This window comes from Leptopilina boulardi, unplaced genomic scaffold (assembly GCF_019393585.1).
Source record: "Leptopilina boulardi isolate dan_hultmark-lab unplaced genomic scaffold, ZJU_Lbou_2.1 LbouV2_202, whole genome shotgun sequence".
Classification (NCBI taxonomy): Eukaryota; Metazoa; Arthropoda; class Insecta; order Hymenoptera; family Figitidae; genus Leptopilina; species Leptopilina boulardi.
In genome coordinates, this window is record NW_026137755.1 from 3211435 (window position 1) to 3228968 (window position 17534).

The 17534-nt window shown below is 27.6% G+C and overlaps 4 protein-coding genes across 5 annotated transcripts; 2 read left to right on the top strand and 2 right to left on the bottom strand.

The window, feature by feature from the left end:
- Positions 1–710: 710 nt before the first annotated feature.
- On the bottom strand, positions 711–7275 carry LOC127278327 (huntingtin-interacting protein 1). 2 transcript variants are annotated; one of them, XM_051300008.1, is made up of 18 exons: positions 6823–7275; positions 6167–6373; positions 5446–5509; positions 4918–5275; positions 4756–4817; positions 4406–4680; positions 4088–4284; positions 3808–3946; positions 3568–3655; positions 3347–3435; positions 3064–3267; positions 2746–2926; positions 2289–2576; positions 1923–2182; positions 1685–1837; positions 1494–1594; positions 1157–1386; positions 711–967 (listed from the first exon to the last, which is right to left on the bottom strand). In XM_051300008.1, exons 2-18 carry the CDS (start codon positions 6209–6211, stop codon positions 810–812), a joined length of 2892 nt encoding a protein of 963 aa, XP_051155965.1. In that variant the 5' UTR covers positions 6212–6373; positions 6823–7275; the 3' UTR covers positions 711–809. The 2 variants fall into 2 exon arrangements, with proteins under 2 accessions (XP_051155965.1, XP_051155964.1); XM_051300007.1 differs by having other exon boundaries at positions 6167–6419.
- Positions 7276–8318: 1043 nt separating this feature from the next.
- LOC127278332 (protein CutA homolog) lies at positions 8319–9665 on the top strand. Its single transcript, XM_051300015.1, has 6 exons — positions 8319–8652; positions 8727–8786; positions 8895–8940; positions 9182–9231; positions 9311–9353; positions 9424–9665. The coding sequence occupies exons 1-6, from the start codon at positions 8489–8491 to the stop codon at positions 9499–9501; spliced, it is 441 nt and encodes a 146-aa protein (XP_051155972.1). The 5' UTR covers positions 8319–8488; the 3' UTR covers positions 9502–9665.
- Positions 9666–9806: 141 nt separating this feature from the next.
- Positions 9807–12544, top strand: LOC127278331 (uncharacterized protein C16orf52 homolog A). Its single transcript, XM_051300014.1, has 3 exons — positions 9807–10189; positions 10360–10572; positions 10693–12544. Exons 1-3 carry the CDS (start codon positions 10087–10089, stop codon positions 10878–10880), a joined length of 504 nt encoding a protein of 167 aa, XP_051155971.1. The 5' UTR covers positions 9807–10086; the 3' UTR covers positions 10881–12544.
- On the bottom strand, positions 12516–17451 carry LOC127278330 (ubiquitin carboxyl-terminal hydrolase 10). Its single transcript, XM_051300012.1, has 9 exons — positions 17122–17451; positions 16455–16647; positions 15004–16371; positions 14598–14796; positions 14266–14518; positions 14108–14188; positions 13854–14018; positions 13470–13698; positions 12516–13398 (listed from the first exon to the last, which is right to left on the bottom strand). Exons 1-9 carry the CDS (start codon positions 17137–17139, stop codon positions 13112–13114), a joined length of 2793 nt encoding a protein of 930 aa, XP_051155969.1. The 5' UTR covers positions 17140–17451; the 3' UTR covers positions 12516–13111.
- Positions 17452–17534: the final 83 nt, after the last annotated feature.

Below are 17534 nucleotides of genomic sequence, written 5' to 3' on the forward strand. Positions count from 1 at the left end.
TATAAAGTTTGGAAAAATGATTTTTAACAGTAATTTCCGATAAAAAATATATATTAATAAAATATCATTTCAAAAAACTGTTTCTTTGGAACGACAGGAAAATTATTGACTGTCGCTTGACATTACCATATTACAATTAACAAGCAAATTAAAAAAAATTAACAGTATTTTCGATGCATATAAACTATAAAACTTCATGAAAATGAAATTTAATTGCAAATAATTTTTTTTCTCTTAAAGTCATTGCTTAATTAACAATATATAAGAAACGTAATAAGTTTAACATTAACATTCCTGTAATTTGTTCAACAGGAAATAATTGATAAAATTTTCATGTTTCAAAAATGAATCATTAATCTTTTAATTCAGAATGAAATTTGGTAGAAAATTCCATTTAGATTTTTAAAATAAAAAGTACGAATTAAATCCAAACATTAATTAATCATTACATTTAATCTGCCAAATTTCACTCGTACCAAAAATTTGGTGTGTAAATTAATAGGTAAATAACTTATAAGGATTAAAGTATATGATATCCAAGTAAAGGAGTACATATAATAATTCTAAATTAGTATTTTAGTTAATCAAGTTTTCAAATAGAAGAACTAAAAATACATTATTGAAAATGTATACTAATTCGAAATGATTACAGATTATAAAAAAAATACATATTAAAATAAAAAGGCTTTCAAATTATTGAAATGCGCACCTGAAAATGAAAAATAATTTTAATTATTTTCAGAATATTTTTTCAAATAATTTTACCTTTTTTAAATGCTTTTTTTGAACATTAAATTTATGTAAAATTTCTAATTGTCACCAACTAATTGATAATGATAGCGACGCAAGGCAGACAATTTTAATCTTTCACTTTCTAAAGCTTTTTCAAGCTCTAAAACGCGAACTTGTGCTTCCATTTCTAATCTATTCGCTTGATGTAAACTTAATCCAGAAATATCTAAATCATCTGAAAAGAATAATTTAAAAATAACATAAAACCATTTTTGAGCAAATATATATCAAATTTTACAATAATAAAATGTAAAAAATTAAAAAATAATACAGATTATAACATTTTTAAAATTGCTTTAAAAAATTTATTTCTTTTTTTAAAATAAAATTTCTAAAGTATAAGAAGAGAGGAAATAATAGATACCATTTTCTTCAATAAGTTGACTGCAACTTTTTGCTGTCGCAACAACACTTCCAGTAGCTTGAGTGACTCCACGCGAAGCTTCTGATAGTGCAGCCAAATTATTACTATTTCTATCAGCCTTAACTCTACTGGCAACGACTAACTGAGCAGTTGAGGCAGCAATACCCTGAGATGCAACTACTAATTGTTCAAATTTTCCATTTCCAGAAACAACTTTATCCGCAGCTTCTCTGTTTGAGAAAAAAGGGAAAAACTCAATTTAATAAATAAATAACAGAATAAAAAAAGAGACTAAATTTTTTTTTCTTTTTAAAAAAAGTTTGTTATGAACACGTACAATAAGAAATTGGCTCCCATTGCTATGGCTTTGGCTGCAGATATCAAACCTTCAGACCACTGATGATTTCTTTTGTAAAATTCAGTAGTCGATGAAGTGCTCTATTTAATTGAGAAAAATAAAAATAACACAATGTTATTATAATTTTTTTTAAAAATAAAATAAAAGTTATACGTAAATTTAATGCAAACCTTTCCTTGTACGACGATCTCTGTTTGTAAGAAACGTGACTTTTTTACTAAGTTTCTTATAGCCTTCATCAAATCCGTGCAAGAATCGAGGATTTTTCCATTTACTTCCAATTTTACTCCGGAATCTGCTGCACGTGATTTATCTAGCATATCCTAAAGAGAAAAGACATTTTTATTAATAAAAGAGATATCGAATACAAAAAATATAATTTTTTTTTAAAGTAAAGCTTTAAATCACTTGAATTCTAGCAGCGGCTTCTTCAATAGCTTTATCCATAGTCAAAAGTTCTTTTTCCACTAAATCTCCAATAACACTTGCATTACTCTTCGATTGTTCTGACAACGAAGCTGTTAAAGAAGAAATTTTTTTCAACTGCACCGTTACTTTACTTATTTGTTCAATTGTAGTCAAAGCTTTCTCCTTGTCCTTAATTTCTTTAATGTAACTAAACATCATTAGACTCTGGGATCCTAATTGCTTACATTCATCAGTAATTCCTAAAATTTAAAATTTAATTTTAATTATTATCAATTATTTATTTCTATTATTATGTTCGATAACAAATTAAAATATAGTTTTGAGAGAATTTTAGAATACACTCACTGTCACCAAAAGTTATATCAGTAGATGTGTTAGATGTAGCTTTAGCTTGAATCAAATAAACAGATAATGCCCAAGCTGCATGAATGGAATTTCTAATCAATTCTCCTCTTGTCTTCACATTCTCAATATAATTACTGTAAGCTGTTTGTAAATTTTCCAGTGACAATTTCGTTGGATCTAGCAGAATTGCAAGATAATCTGGAGTGCATGTTACAGCAGAAATTGCAGGATTATCAATGGCGTGCATTGCATTTTGTAACATTGTCTCCGCTTCAGACAAACATTTCACTGAAATAGAAATTTTACAAATATTTATTATACATTTACATATTTTTTAATTATATTAAATTTTGTTATTTGTATTATATAAAGTAGAATTAATGATCTATTAAATAACTTTAATAAATCTTTTTTCTCTTTGCCTCCTTATCTGAATAATTTGAAAAGGTCAACTCACAAAGTAACTCGTAGAAAGTATTTTCCTCGTCAGCTTTGAGTTGTGCATTAGAACGTTCAGATTCTGCCTGCAGATTATTTATTCTAACGTCCAGCTCTTCCTTTTGTGCAAGTAAATCATGGAGATCGCCTTCCAATGCTGCTTTTTCGGATGTTATAAAGCCAATTTTTGCATTCAGAGCCTAAACATAAAATTATAAACTTATTGTAAAATTAAAAAATTTAAAATATTATAACTTTGAGAAAGATTTTTATTTGATAAATAACAAAAGAAAATTTTAATATTTTTTAATAAAATACAATTAAACAAGAAACATACCAAATTTTCAGTTTGAACATCATCGAATTTTTTTCTCACTTCATCTAAATCGGCGCGTGCTTGGGCAACTCTTTGTGCTTCCTGATCGGCAGTTGCTTGACCCTGAATTAATTCTTGCAATCTTTGCTCTGCCTCAATTGTACGTCTGTCCGATTGTTCTTGCATTATTTTCATACTGCCTAATTGTTTATCTACTTCTGCTTTCTTTGAAAAGAAAAAAAATAAATTTACGATTGTGACATCATTTTTAAATTAACGAATTTATTTTTTCCAAAAAATGTACCTTTCGTATAAGACATATGTGTTCTTCTCGTAATTTTGAATATACTTCTTTCAGTTTTTGAAATTTCTCATTTATACTTTTACTCTTTTCTGAAATAATAATAATAATAATAATAATAATAATAATAATAATAATAATAATATTTAGATATATTACTTAATTAATACAATGTCAAGTTGAATTAAAATTTAAGAAAAATAAACGTTAACAAAGAAACAAACCTTCACATTCTTGGAATTTCGTCATTATTTCTGACTTTTGTTTCAGTAAATCTTGAGTTAATTGCTTTTCCTGAATGATTTCATTACCCTGCAATAAAATAAATTAAAAAATCAAAGAGCTCGAAATCTTAATTATTAAATTATAAATTTCTATTCTAGTATTAATATTTTATTTAAATTGATTAAATAAAGAGCATAAAAGTTTACATTAATCTTGTTTTAAAAATAAATAATACTTACTTTAGTAGAAAGTCCTGATTCAAGTTCTAAAATCCGATTTTTAAGTTCACAAACAATATGTTGATGTTCATTGAGCAGTCGTTGCAACTCTTGCCTTTGTCTTCCATTTTCTTGATGAAGATGATCAATGAGACTGTCTCTGCATTGAAAAATAAAAAGTTATGAAAGTATAAATGATAATAATCATATAGATAAAAATCCATTACTTTAAATATTATATATACCTACATATATAATAATTATATTATGAATAAACTAATTAAAATATATAAAGAAAAACCTTTCTGCTAATGCATCCGGAGAAATCGAGCCATTTATAGTAGAATCAATTTGATCCCCTGGCAAGGAACTTGTATCTGACGTGTCGATTAAACTGTCAACAGCCGTTTCAGCATCTAAATGTTCCTCAGGTGGTAATACAACTACAGGCGTGATATACGTGCGAAATTCGGCTTGTATCAAAAAATTCGGCGGATTCTAAATTAAACAAAAAAAAAAAAAAAAAAATCAGTAATTAAATAGTTACAGAAAAAATATTTTTTTTTAAAATAAGTACATACTAAAAATTATGTCTTTATTATAAAAAATTATTCATTACCTCCGGCAAAGATGGTATTGAAATTAAATGTTTAAAATATTGCATGTGCTTGATGGTATTATAAAAATTTTTTAATTCATGAAATTGTTTCGAGAATCGATCACGATGGCCCTCCAAAGTATCAGCCGGTAATGCATTATGGAGTTTAAATAAAATTTTTACACAATAATCATACAATTGAGAAGCATCTTGAACACAAGGAATTAGAGGCGCAAGGCGACATTGTCCACAAGGAGTCATTGAATTTGATCGCGATAAATCCAGAGAACCAAAAACTGAAAGTTAGAGAATAAGAATTATTTCAATTTCTATACTACAATAACTAATTGATGTTAAATTTTAAATCTTACCTGCTTGCTGGAAATTCAGTATATCATCCATGTAATCAAACATTTCCACCGACATTTGAAAGCTGTTGAGTTAAAATAATTAGACTTTTATAAATAAAATATAACATTGCAATAAAACAAAAAAAAATTAATTTTATAATTTCATTACAAATATGAACTTACTAAACATTTATATCGTTTTCGCCAATAGCTTCCAATTCTTCTGCAGATACTTGCAGATTCCCAGGTAATCTAGGATTGCGTCTGTGAAAATCTAATTTTGTAATAAGCAATCGAATATATAAAAGTATCAAACGACCATATCCGTCTTTTAAATGTTGCCATAATTTTCCTAAATCCTCTAATCTGCCACGGTGAGGCTGAGAATCGGGAATAACTTGTTGATGGCCTTCACGTAAAACTTTGTGCAATACGTGACAAAATTTCCAAGCGACAATACGATTTTCTTGAAGTGGCTGTCGTAATATAAACATCCAAAATAGTGCCCCACTTTTTTCTTGATACGTGCCAATAATCGCACCTTAAATATTTAGTTAAGGACAAATCATTTTTTAACACACATTTAATTATTTTTGAGAGTATAAAAACACTGTGCATTAATCTTAATATTAATAAAACTAATTTGTTCTTTTAAAATCTATATAATTTATTTTAACGGAATATTTATTAATAGTATATAAGAAAGGATACTGCGGACATGTTTAACTTTAACAGGAGTTTCAGTCGGATGTACTGCTTTCGCAATGCTAACACTCTAAAATAGAAAAAATAACAATATTTAATAAAAAAAATTCTATGCATATTTATGTGGAAATTTTAATACAATAATTTATTTATTGACTAAAAATACATACATAATAATTCAAAATTTAAATCATATAATCTTGGAAAAAAAAGAATTGAATAACTAATATATTTGAAAATAATAAAAAATTGATTCGGTCATATTATCTCAAGAATATGAAAAGCAAACAATTAATTTACTTTATTTCCACTTTCGTTTTACGATTTTTAAAATCATCGATATTATCACGTTATCAGTAAAATTATAAAAGTCAGACGACAAAGAATTTGTGTGATCACTTTTTTTACACAACTCACACCAACACAAAATTTATTTGTTTATTCTACATAATAGTTCAATATTGCACTAATAATTAAATATTTATAACTTTCTTTCTTTTACGAAATTGTTGAAACTAAAATATATGTATTTGAAAATTAAAATTATTTTTAAAAAATAAATATAATTTTTAAATATTTCAAAAATATTACACATTAAATAATAATAATAATATAAAAAAAAACTGAAGTATTTGAAATTTAAAAAGATCTTAAAAATCCCAAAAATAAAAAATTATATTTAAAAAAATAATTATGCAATTTTTGTAAAATTTTGGCCAAAACTTACCAATTGATGAATCTGTTTGTCATTTAATGGAAGTATAGGCGGCATGTTAGTGATGTAAAATTATTACAATAAAAATAATAATACAGTGTTACAATAATCAGCTTGAAAAATGTGTCATTTTCCATCAATTCTTTTCTCATCCATATAAATGCACTTTACGAAGGTACTTCACAAAAGTTATGTTGACAACATATACTATATGTGGAGCTAATTTCATAAAACAGATATTCAGGATAAGTATTTTTCAAAACAGCTGGAATAAAGTTTAAAGGGATTCAACTTGTTTTCCTTGTACATGATTACGTTAATAATCAAAATTGTGACAATTGTAGATGTCATGTAATAATAGAGAAAAAAGAATGATTTCTATCAATAAATAAGATCTTTTTTAATTTTGAATTTAATTTTAATATACATATTGTTATTGGATGAAAATAGTAATTTTCTTTCTTCAAGTCCATGTATAATATTTACTTGTTAAATTTGATTTAAATTTTTGTTTAAATTAACAAATAAAAATTACATCTAAAAATGACATTCAATGAAGTATATATTATAAGTTTGCACAAACCAATGTCAAAATATATTTTATTGATAATATAATAAAAAGGCATAAAAAACATGCAAATAATTTATACATTTTTTACAACAAATACCTGAAATTTTTGGAATTGTTCACGTTCCAAGTCTAAGTTTGTTTTCCTCTGAGTCAATACTTTTGGTAAGGATAACGAGGCCATATATATAATTTATTGTTAATTAAAGTAAATTAAAAATTTTCAAATCTTTTTTTAAAAATTTGACTAATATTTCCATATTATTTAATTGCGGATAATATTTTAATTTTAAAAAATTACAATTTTTTGTAAACTAGAATGTTTTAAAGAACAATCTACAAGGATACCTTACACTTTTTTACGGATTTTATAACAAAAGTTTTACTGATAGAAAACAATTTCACAAACAAATAAATCGCACAGACTGTACAGAAGAAATTGTCAGAGATATTAAACAAAGATAGTAATAAGATAATTGAAAAACACTGAATCAGAAACGACCCACCCACGTTCTACTGTCACATAAACGCTTTAAAGTTCCGCACACAAACATAACAAAAAGGAAGTTGCAGTATTAATGGAAAGTTAAGGTTGGTTTCCATTGTCCCCACTCGCCATTTTGTCGTCATAAATCTCTTCAACTACCGCACCCTGCTCTAGTGAAAATTTAGTAACTTTATTGTAACTTTTATTTTTAACAATAAAGTCACTCACTAGGCGTTGATGAGAATTATGACAAATGGCGAGTGGGGAATGTAAACCAACCGTTAAAGGTCTTTTTCCAATAGGTTCCTAAATGTACGCGTTGCGTGACTGACACGTTGGTTTGCAAGCGCAGTGACGTCATTAAAACATTGATATCAATCGCGAACAAAAAGTTTAGTTTATGTTCCTTTCATCCCTTTTTTCCAACTTTACAATATTTAATGCAAATGTTTCTCGATGGCTTTTAATAATTTTATGCGCTTGCAAACCAACGTGTCAGTCACGCTAGGCAAACATTTAGGAACCTATTGCAGAAAGGCCTTAATGGTAAAGGGCCCGTCCCATGTACAATAGGCGAAAAGCGTGAAGGCGCCGTCGCATGACAGTGTGAAACGTCGACGAAAAAGCGGAAATCATGAGAACGAAAGATATAGTGAGATATGATCATGTCATTCGTACTCATGCTTTCCGCTTTTACGTCGACGTTTCACGTTGTTATTGGGATCCGAAATCTTGTGTAACTACTCAACCCTGAACCCATTTGTGGCAACCATCTTGCTGTTTTTTATACATATGTTCGACAGAGACAAAATAAAAAATGGCTACCGCAAGTGGGTCGACACCAGATGGCGTATCGCAGCTCTGCGGTTCCCAATAAGACGACACCTTAAACTGTGTGTGAAAGCCAAGTATATACAAGTGCAAGCCCATGTGCCAATCTCATGAGTGTGAAAGAGATAAGTAGTCTATCTATCTCTCGTGCACTCATGGGACTTGCATTTTGACTTGCCTTTTGTGTCCATTCTGTATTCACTTTCAAAGGTGTCACATTTGGGAGATTGCTTTGCAACTCGGAACACTTGAAGTAAAGCGTCACTACCCATCACTACTTTATATTTTTTAAAATCTAAAACACTCTTAATATGCAGCTCTCAGTATACTCAAGGGTTGAACTAATAATAATAATAAAAATAAATCATTTATCTATAAGAGGTCATTAAACAAAACAAATAAACAAACATAGATTTAGCTTATTTAAAAAAACAAAAAATTTTATCAAATGATAAGTCATTTAAGTGTTGCAGTATTTATTTGTACATTATATACAAGAGATTCAAATTGCCAATTAATAGATGAGATAAGTTATAAAAATAATATGACTGGAATACTTTCAGTGGCTTATGTCACTGTGCCGACAGTAGAAGTTGCTCAAAAATTGGCTCAGTAAGAAATAGAGATATGTTTTTAATATTATAATTATATTGATTTAAAAATGCTATAGTATGATTGTTTTTCAGTGGAATAGTAAAAAGTAAATTGGCAGCCTGTGTAAATATAATACCCCAACTGACATCAGTGTATGTATATTTATAAAAATTTTAATGAACAGGAGAAACCGACAATTCATGTTTGAAAACATTTATTATTGTCTACACTTAATAATTTTCGTTAATTTTTAATTTCAGTTATGAGTGGAAAAATGAAATTAAAGAAGATAAGGAATTATTGCTGGCAAGTAATATAATTTATTTTAAATAAAATGCATCAAGAGGTAACGAGTCATAATTAGTTGTCTTCACTATTCTATATGGTGTCTATATGCCTTTCTATACAGAAAATAAATGAGAAACCCTACCTTTAAAGTAACTTTAGATTTTTTAACTATTTTAAGTTATTTGTCTCATATTCATTTTACAAGTGTAATCTACTTGTTGCTCTTGAAAATAAGTGCTAATATTTCCTTTCTTTACAGATGATAAAAACAAGAACAGAAACTGTTAATGCTCTTACTGAGTACGTTAAGTAAGTGCAATACAAATATATTTACTAAATGTTTGAAAATTATTTACAGTATAAACCATTCTAGTCTTATTCTTTTTAGAAAAAATCATCCGTACGAAGTATGTGAAGTAATATCATTACCTGTGAGTAATATCGATAAAGTAATTACAATTTCTTAAGTAATTTGATGATATATTAAGATCTTTTTTTTAGATTCAAAATGGAAATCAGCAGTATTTAGACTGGATAAGTGACATTGTTCCAGCAGCTTCAAGTCAACCAAAAAAATAGATATGTCAGTCCTAGCATCTGACATATTTCCTAAAATTAAACTTTCTGTATATAACATATAAACAGTCCCATGTGCAGTTTTATGAAAGAGTAAAACAATTGCACTAAACTGATAAGCAATCAAAAAGAATTATTGAATAAATTATTGAAATTATTAAAATACAGATGTAAAAACTTAATTAACTATCTGCCCATATTAAAAACATTCAAAAATAGGATGTGAAATTGACAGTATGTAAAAACGGTAAAAACAATGTACATTTACACACATTTTCAAAAAGAGGTTATGTTACAATGAAAAAATCTGGCAAGGTAGAAAACTAGGTTTTCACATATACGTATAATACGTAATCTATGTACTATACATGCATATACGTGGAAAATATGCATACAGGAAAGTGCTTTCCCAAGATCTTACAAAGCCGAAAGCCCCAACTCACTAACTTACAGGCAACAGATTCATAAATATATTATAGTATAGTGTTAATCATAAAATTTAATCAAGACGAGTAAGAGCAAAGCTGTTAAATTCATCGCAAAAGAAAAGATGTGAATTTAAAGATTTATTTTAATAATTATATAACAATGGATAAATTAACTTTAATTTCTGGAACATTATTTCTGGCAGCTGATATGTTTGCAATAGTGAGTCTTGCTATGCCTGATTGGATTATAACGGATGTTGGAGGTAGGCACAAATACCATGTTTTTATTATTTTCCATAAAGTTTAAGAAATATCTTGTTTGTGTCTTTTGGAAAGACACTTTACAATGAAAATAATTATTTTAAAGATATTTTCATTTCATATACCTATGTCAATAATACATTGTGTAAAGTTTAATATTTTTATTTTTCAGGCGATACAAGATTAGGATTGATGTGGTCCTGTATGACTCTTTATAATAGACCACAAGTGTGTTATACACCAGATTTACAACCAGAGTGGTTAATGGCTTTAGTATGTATATTCGTCGGTTGTATTTTAATAACAACAACTGTGATACTTTTAGCAAGCTCACATTGGGACAGAAATGTCATCCCATATGCACGCTGGGTTGGATTTACTGCAAGTAAGTAATTATAGTACAGCGGATGATATATCTGCTGTATTTTCGAGAAGTTTATATCTGTCATATATTCAATATAATTAAATATTTAAAATTATTTTTAAATATTTTCATTTTTTTCAGTGGTTTTATTTTGTTTTGCTGCTGTAATATTTCCCATGGGTTTCCATATAGATCAAATTGGCGGCCAACCGTATCAATTACCAAACTCTCATCAGGTTGGAATTTCATATATTTTATTTGTTTTAGCTTTATGGATTACAGTCATTTCAGAATTATTTGCAGGAAAAGTATGTTTACCACATTTTTAGCTTTCTTTTTTATTATACTTTCAATTATTATAGCATTAATATTAAAAAACTTAAACATGCTACATTACACCTAATTTAAATAATGTAAAAAGTGGTCTGTTAGATTATAATCTGCTTATTTTAGAAATGAAATTTCGTAAAATGCAAATTAATGCCATTTTACAATTAAGATTACTTAAAAATTGTTTTGTATAGAATAGAAACATTTCCTTCATTATTCAATAACTAAGAATCCTATATACATTATTTTTTCATCAATTTTTATGTATTACCTATATTATTTGTATTATTTTTATTTATTTATTTATTAAAAATTTTAATGTAAATATACAATATATTGTAAATATATTATATATAAATTTATATACTTACATATAGGCGCAAATATAAATATTAGATTAAGCAAAAGGATTATAGTATTTTTCTTCTTATTATATATACATAAAAAGCTTTTAAATCCTCAAATTAAAATATTTTATGTACATAATAATATTCAGAAATATAAAATAAGCAAAATATTAACTACACAGTACCGGCAACAATAATTATTTAAACTATTCAAAGTTTCTTGATCCCTTTTTTAAAGAGAAAATTTCAAGCATTATTATTTGCGAATTTTAAGTCTTTCCTTATCTTCATTTAGAGCATGTAAGGAACTGTATACATATATATATATATCAACTGATTCAGTATTTAATATGTTAAAATAATACTTAAAATTTCAATATAAGATTTAAAATCGAAATATATGCATATAATTGTAAAACGTTTTAATTGTAATTATTAATTGTCCAATTAGATGTAAGTTAGCTTTATTTTAATTTACAGATAAATTACAATAAATTTTTTAAATTGATGTGAAATATAAATTTCAATCTTGAAATAGTGTAATATCTCTTCAACGATGAATGTAATAACATAAAAGTAATTAGTAATTAACAATGTTGACCTAATATACCTTGAAAATGTTTCTTACGTTGAATGTAAGTTAACAATTATTGTGATAATTTCAAATTAATGTAATTTCTAAGTTGTTGTGTTACATGAATACACTACTTATTCAATTTCATTTTTTCAAGTGTAAAATGTATTATTCATAAATCTCTTCGTAATAAACATTTCAAGATAATTTATCTATGTTTTAGTCGATTATTATTTAATTTCAATTTAAATGACATTGGAGAAATATAATTATATTAATTATTTATAAAATTGTAAATTCTTTATAAATCTATATCTGCACATAAGTAGTAGTCATAACTTGGAATTTTTTGTATCGACATATTTCATGATAATTATCAACCAAAAGAATTAAATATTTTAATCGAGCTGGTCGTAGATTGATTGCTTCGAGGATGGAGTAAAGATAGAGTGTACGTTTTTTAGTCAGAGAGAAATTTTATCAGACTCGATACTCGAATCAATGTGAAAAAGAACGGTATATAGCTGTAATATGCGATCAATATAATTTAATTCTTAAAACACAGGATACAAAATAAATTCTACAAATACATATTATCATTATTAAAATGACATTAAAAAAACTGAAAATCAGAGATACTGAAATAAGTATTATAATTATAGATAAATTAGCTTCTTTAAAATTGTAAAGGATATTTATTTTTATAACTATAATTATTTCCAAATATATTTAATAGCAAATATTTTTTATCTATCTTTTTCATTGCTACAAATCACACATTAGCTCACGCACGCAAGCACACTCTTTTTCTTCCTCTCACTCTCTCATCTGCAGTGTATAAACTACTTTAGTTTTGTATAATAATAGAAAAATTTAACAATATGGTATATTACTTAATCTTTGAAAGCAATTGTTTGTTACATTTATGCTCAATTTTTTTCGTATCGGTTCGAAGCATGTTAACTACAAATAATGATGATAATAACAAGTTCGAAATAATTATTATTTATATCCAGGTCAGAAATTATTCTAAATATAATTAGAGCAAAAAAAATCTTGAATGTCATCTCTATTCACACAATAACTTTCGCGACTTATCAGGTCAAATTTTTCTGACTTTTAAACATAAAACAGTCATATTATGATAAGGTATATATATTTTCTTAAAATGAAAAATATGACATACAAAATAACATTCTTTTCTTTAATTTTTAAATACAAAAAAATTGGTTCAAATTTAGAAAATGTCAAATGAAAATTTTAACAATAGACAGATTCAACTACATATACATGCCTTGTATATGTCAACTTATCGTGATCTAACAACATTTGACTGATTATTCCCAATAGTATCACATCTTCTATAATAAAGTAGATAGGGCACTCTGGGAAGCTGAGGATTTAGAACATTATTTTCAGATATACCTTTTAACGAACTATCATCATATCGTACCCAACCTCCATAGCCGACATGAAAAGCATCCGTTACATAATGTCCTTTCGTTGCCTCTTTTCCATCATGATAAGTCACGGCAAATAATTTGTACTGCTTTTGTTTTGCTAAAAATTTCTTTGATGCATTTGGAGATAAGAATTCTAAAAGTAATATATAATATACCATTAAAATTATAAACATAAAACTGCAAATTTATTATATGCCCACTTACTTGGATCTATTTTCAAATCAACTGGAAATTCAACATTTTTAAGTATCTTTGAACAACCATCAAGTTTGTAATCGAACCATTTCAAATGAAGAATAAGAATTACTGGCAGCTCTTCTAAAGTAACTTGCTTCCAAGCTTCAATTTGTTGTTTAGTTTTACTGCATGTCATTCCTTCTACCTGATCTTTACCAACCAAAATTTCAAGTGCACTTTTTACTGATTCCGCTTTCTAAAATAAAAATAGTTTAGTTTAATGATGAAATCTACTTAATTAATTACAAATTGAAAAAATGGGGTAAAACTATAAGGATTTTGATTTCTTTTTAAACAATTTAATTTATTAAAAGATAAAATATATTAGGCATGAGAACTATCATCACTCACTTCTATGTCAAGTTGCAAAGTAAAAAATGGCTGAACATAATCGGTTGGTTGTTCACCAGCACGATGAACTCTAGATCTCAATTGGCCTCGAAATATATCCGATAATGGTGTACGTCCAAAATCTGTGCATCGAGTGATGGAACCTTTATTTTTTGGACCCATAATCTGCAAATTACATTTAATTAAATGCATTCACACAACGTTGGCATAATAACAAATTTTATTTTTTTAAAGTTGAATAAAAATTTACGCACCTGCCATTCTTCTTCTTCAGAATTTAAGTTCATGTTTGGATTATTGTTTGAACTTTTATCGCTATTCACCAATTTCATTACCTAAAATATTCTTCAAGTATTAAAATCATAAGCAAAGATTAATTATTTGTATTATAAAAAAATGTGAAAAATCATACTTCTAACATTTCATCACTTATTCCATTGAGCAAACAAGATAAAAATTCTTCAGCATCTTCTTGTCTACCTTCAATGGAAAATACTCCAGCCGATGAAGTATTTTTTAACACTGTGTACACATATGAAGGTTCAAAGGGTATGCCACAATGCACATCAGTTAATGCGTCTTCGTTACCTCGTCTATTAACACGATCTTTTCTGGGCATTCGAGCTGCCTCCGACAAAGGTGTAAATTCGTGTACAAATTTTGTCCTAATGGCAAAATTAAAAAAAATACAAAGTATAAATAATCGTAATAGAAAGTATCTAATCGTATAAAATTGAAACTTACATGTTATCAATAAGAGGAGTGCGTGAATTTTTTCTTGAAGTTTCAGAAAATGGCAAAGCCCTTAGTAAGTTATAAAATGGAGGGCAGGCGAGAAGAGCTTGTAAAATACTATTAATATAACAATAATTACTCCGATTAGTTAATCCTCGAGGGAGTAAACTCACAGTCTGTTTATCCATTTGAAAGGTTAAGAAAAATTCTATAAAAGTAATAAAAAAAAAAAAAAATAAATAAATAAAGAATGAAATCTTTAAGATGAATTGCAAAAATGTATTATTACAAAGCATTCAAGTATACTATTTCAATGCTATGAATAAGAAAATATTCAATGACATATTTTAATTAAATAATACATTCAAATAATAATAAATTCACGTGCAAAAAAAATGGGTTGTTTAAAACTTACCACCCATTCTATATGTAAGTGGATCATCAAAGTCATGATCTCGAGCAGTTATATTTGAAACTTTATGCTGTGGCTGTGTTTCATTTGTGGTTTTTTCCTGTGTCACAGGCACATTATTTTGAACCAATTTTTGCTCTACATGTGGTAATTCAGGCGGATGAAGTACCTCATTTGATGATATATCTGAAGAATCTGTAGCAGTTATCGGATTAATAAAAGCTGTAGGTTTTGCAGTAACAGTCAATGGTGTATCATTATTGTTTTTCTTTAATATACTAGCCCAAGTACTAATTTTTGGTAAGTCATCTACTTGCACTGGATTACAGGCTTGTTGCGATTTCATGGAAGGTAATACCTCACCACTTTCAACTGAATTATCATCTTTCACAGGTGCTGTCGACTGAGTTTTTAAAAGAGTTGTTTGTATATGAGAAGATACTGTCTCGTTTTTATTATCCAAATCATTTTCGCCGTTTTGTTCGATTTCAATGCTACTTTTGATGTTAACACAGGGTCCATCATTTTTCTCAGCTCCACCATAAGTTTCGTTTCTAGTTGAAACAAAATTGTAATCAATTTTTACGTTAAAAGGAGCAACTTTATTATTGTTAATACTTTTATTATTCTTCAAAGCTGCATTACTATCCGCAGTATCGACAAATGGTTCCATGTTGCTGTTATTTACAATAACAGTAGCTCTTATGGTTTGTTTTGAATTTTTATCGTCGTTTAATTGTCGTGAGGATTTGGGATTATTCCGTTTATCAAAAGATTTTAAAGAATTTTTTACAGGTTCTCCACCATTTGACTGTATCGATGACTGTGATTGACGATTATATTTCATTTGGGAAGAATGATGATATTGGGGGAAATTTGTGTGCGATTGCAAGTGCATCGTTGGTTGTTGAGGGTACACTTGTTGCGGATTCATACACGAAAAAACAGGTTGTCCGGCTGCCGGATGCTGTTGAGACATAAGTTCCGGAAAATTAGGAGAGCAAAACATGGAAGTATATTGTTCGCTGATGCAAGGAACAGAATAAAATGGAATATCGTTATTTTGATTGTTGCGATTATAACCTTCCCCTCTTTTTAAACCACGTCCTCTAATACTTCTCCTGCTGTTTTCTCGTCCCACGTCATGATTCTCATTGCCAGCAGGATTCATGTAAGGTGGATAAGATGCTGGCGGTATGCCAGCAGTATATTGCATGCTCATATCATTCGGAACATAAACACCATTTGGCCATTCGCTAGGATGATAAGTTAGTACCATTGTTGGATACAACGGAGGTTGAGGCATTGTAGTTTGCATAATAAGAGGAGATGTATCCGATGAGATGTATTTAATCATGTCCTCCTCACCACCTATAGGTCAATAGTAGTAATAATAAATTAATAAATAATTGTAAATTTTAATTGTATATATATATTATAAAAAGAGCACGCACTGTATGCTACCCAAGGCTTATGTAATTCCGCTTCCTGATCAGACACAATATTATCATTGCAATCATTGTCTCCTACATCCCACGGTAGTTTTAAAATATCTGATGATGGATTAGATTGCAGATAAGTTCGCAATTTTTGTCTTTCATTGTCATCTAAATCTAATCCATAGAAATCTAAAAATTCGTACTCAATCTGAAATATAAAAAAAAAATGTATTACGATAATGAAAGTTAGTACATTACATTAGATGTATGACAAAAAACCATAATGAGACAACAAAGCACATTTAAATAAGTCAATAATAGTACATTTCATTTTAGAATAAATTAATTGCTTAACAAGTATGAAAGTTAATTTACGATTTTATAATTATAAAAATTATTTAATAAATTTTCAAAAAAAATTTCATCCAGAACAATTTACATTATGTAACAGCTGAGAATATCAACGATTTCTTTAAAAAAATAATAAAATAAAAGTGAGAAACTATTTTTCGAAGAAAAATTATGTAATAATTAAAAGTACCGGTATCGATCTAATTTAGAGAAATTCAAGGTTTAACCTCAAATTAATATATGTATATATAAGTGGACAATTTCCATTTTGATATAACAACGAATTTAATCTAAAGCAAAAAAAATTTAGAAATAACTCAATATTTTATACCTTATTTTTCATATCCATTGTAACGTCAATTTTTAGAAAAAGTTGTTAAAAAGTAGATGAATAAAGAAACATGAGGCTCCGGTATATTTTCACCCCTTTGATCATAAGATTGTTAAGATGAACTTGACCAAATAAACCAGTTTGACAATTTTAATTTAATTCTAGGTAAAAGAGACAACAAGTCACATTTATAATAATACAATTATTTACTACGAATATAATTATTATATATTATCTGACATTCAGCCGAAAAGGCTATGTTTTAAATGAAAGCACATGACAATTCTTTAGAACAAGATCGCCATTATTTTTCATTATACTATTCTTACGGAAACCATGAACATAAAATTTAAGAGATTGGAGTAAGGCTACTCAAAAACGAGACACACAAGAAAGATGTAGAAACTGCATGC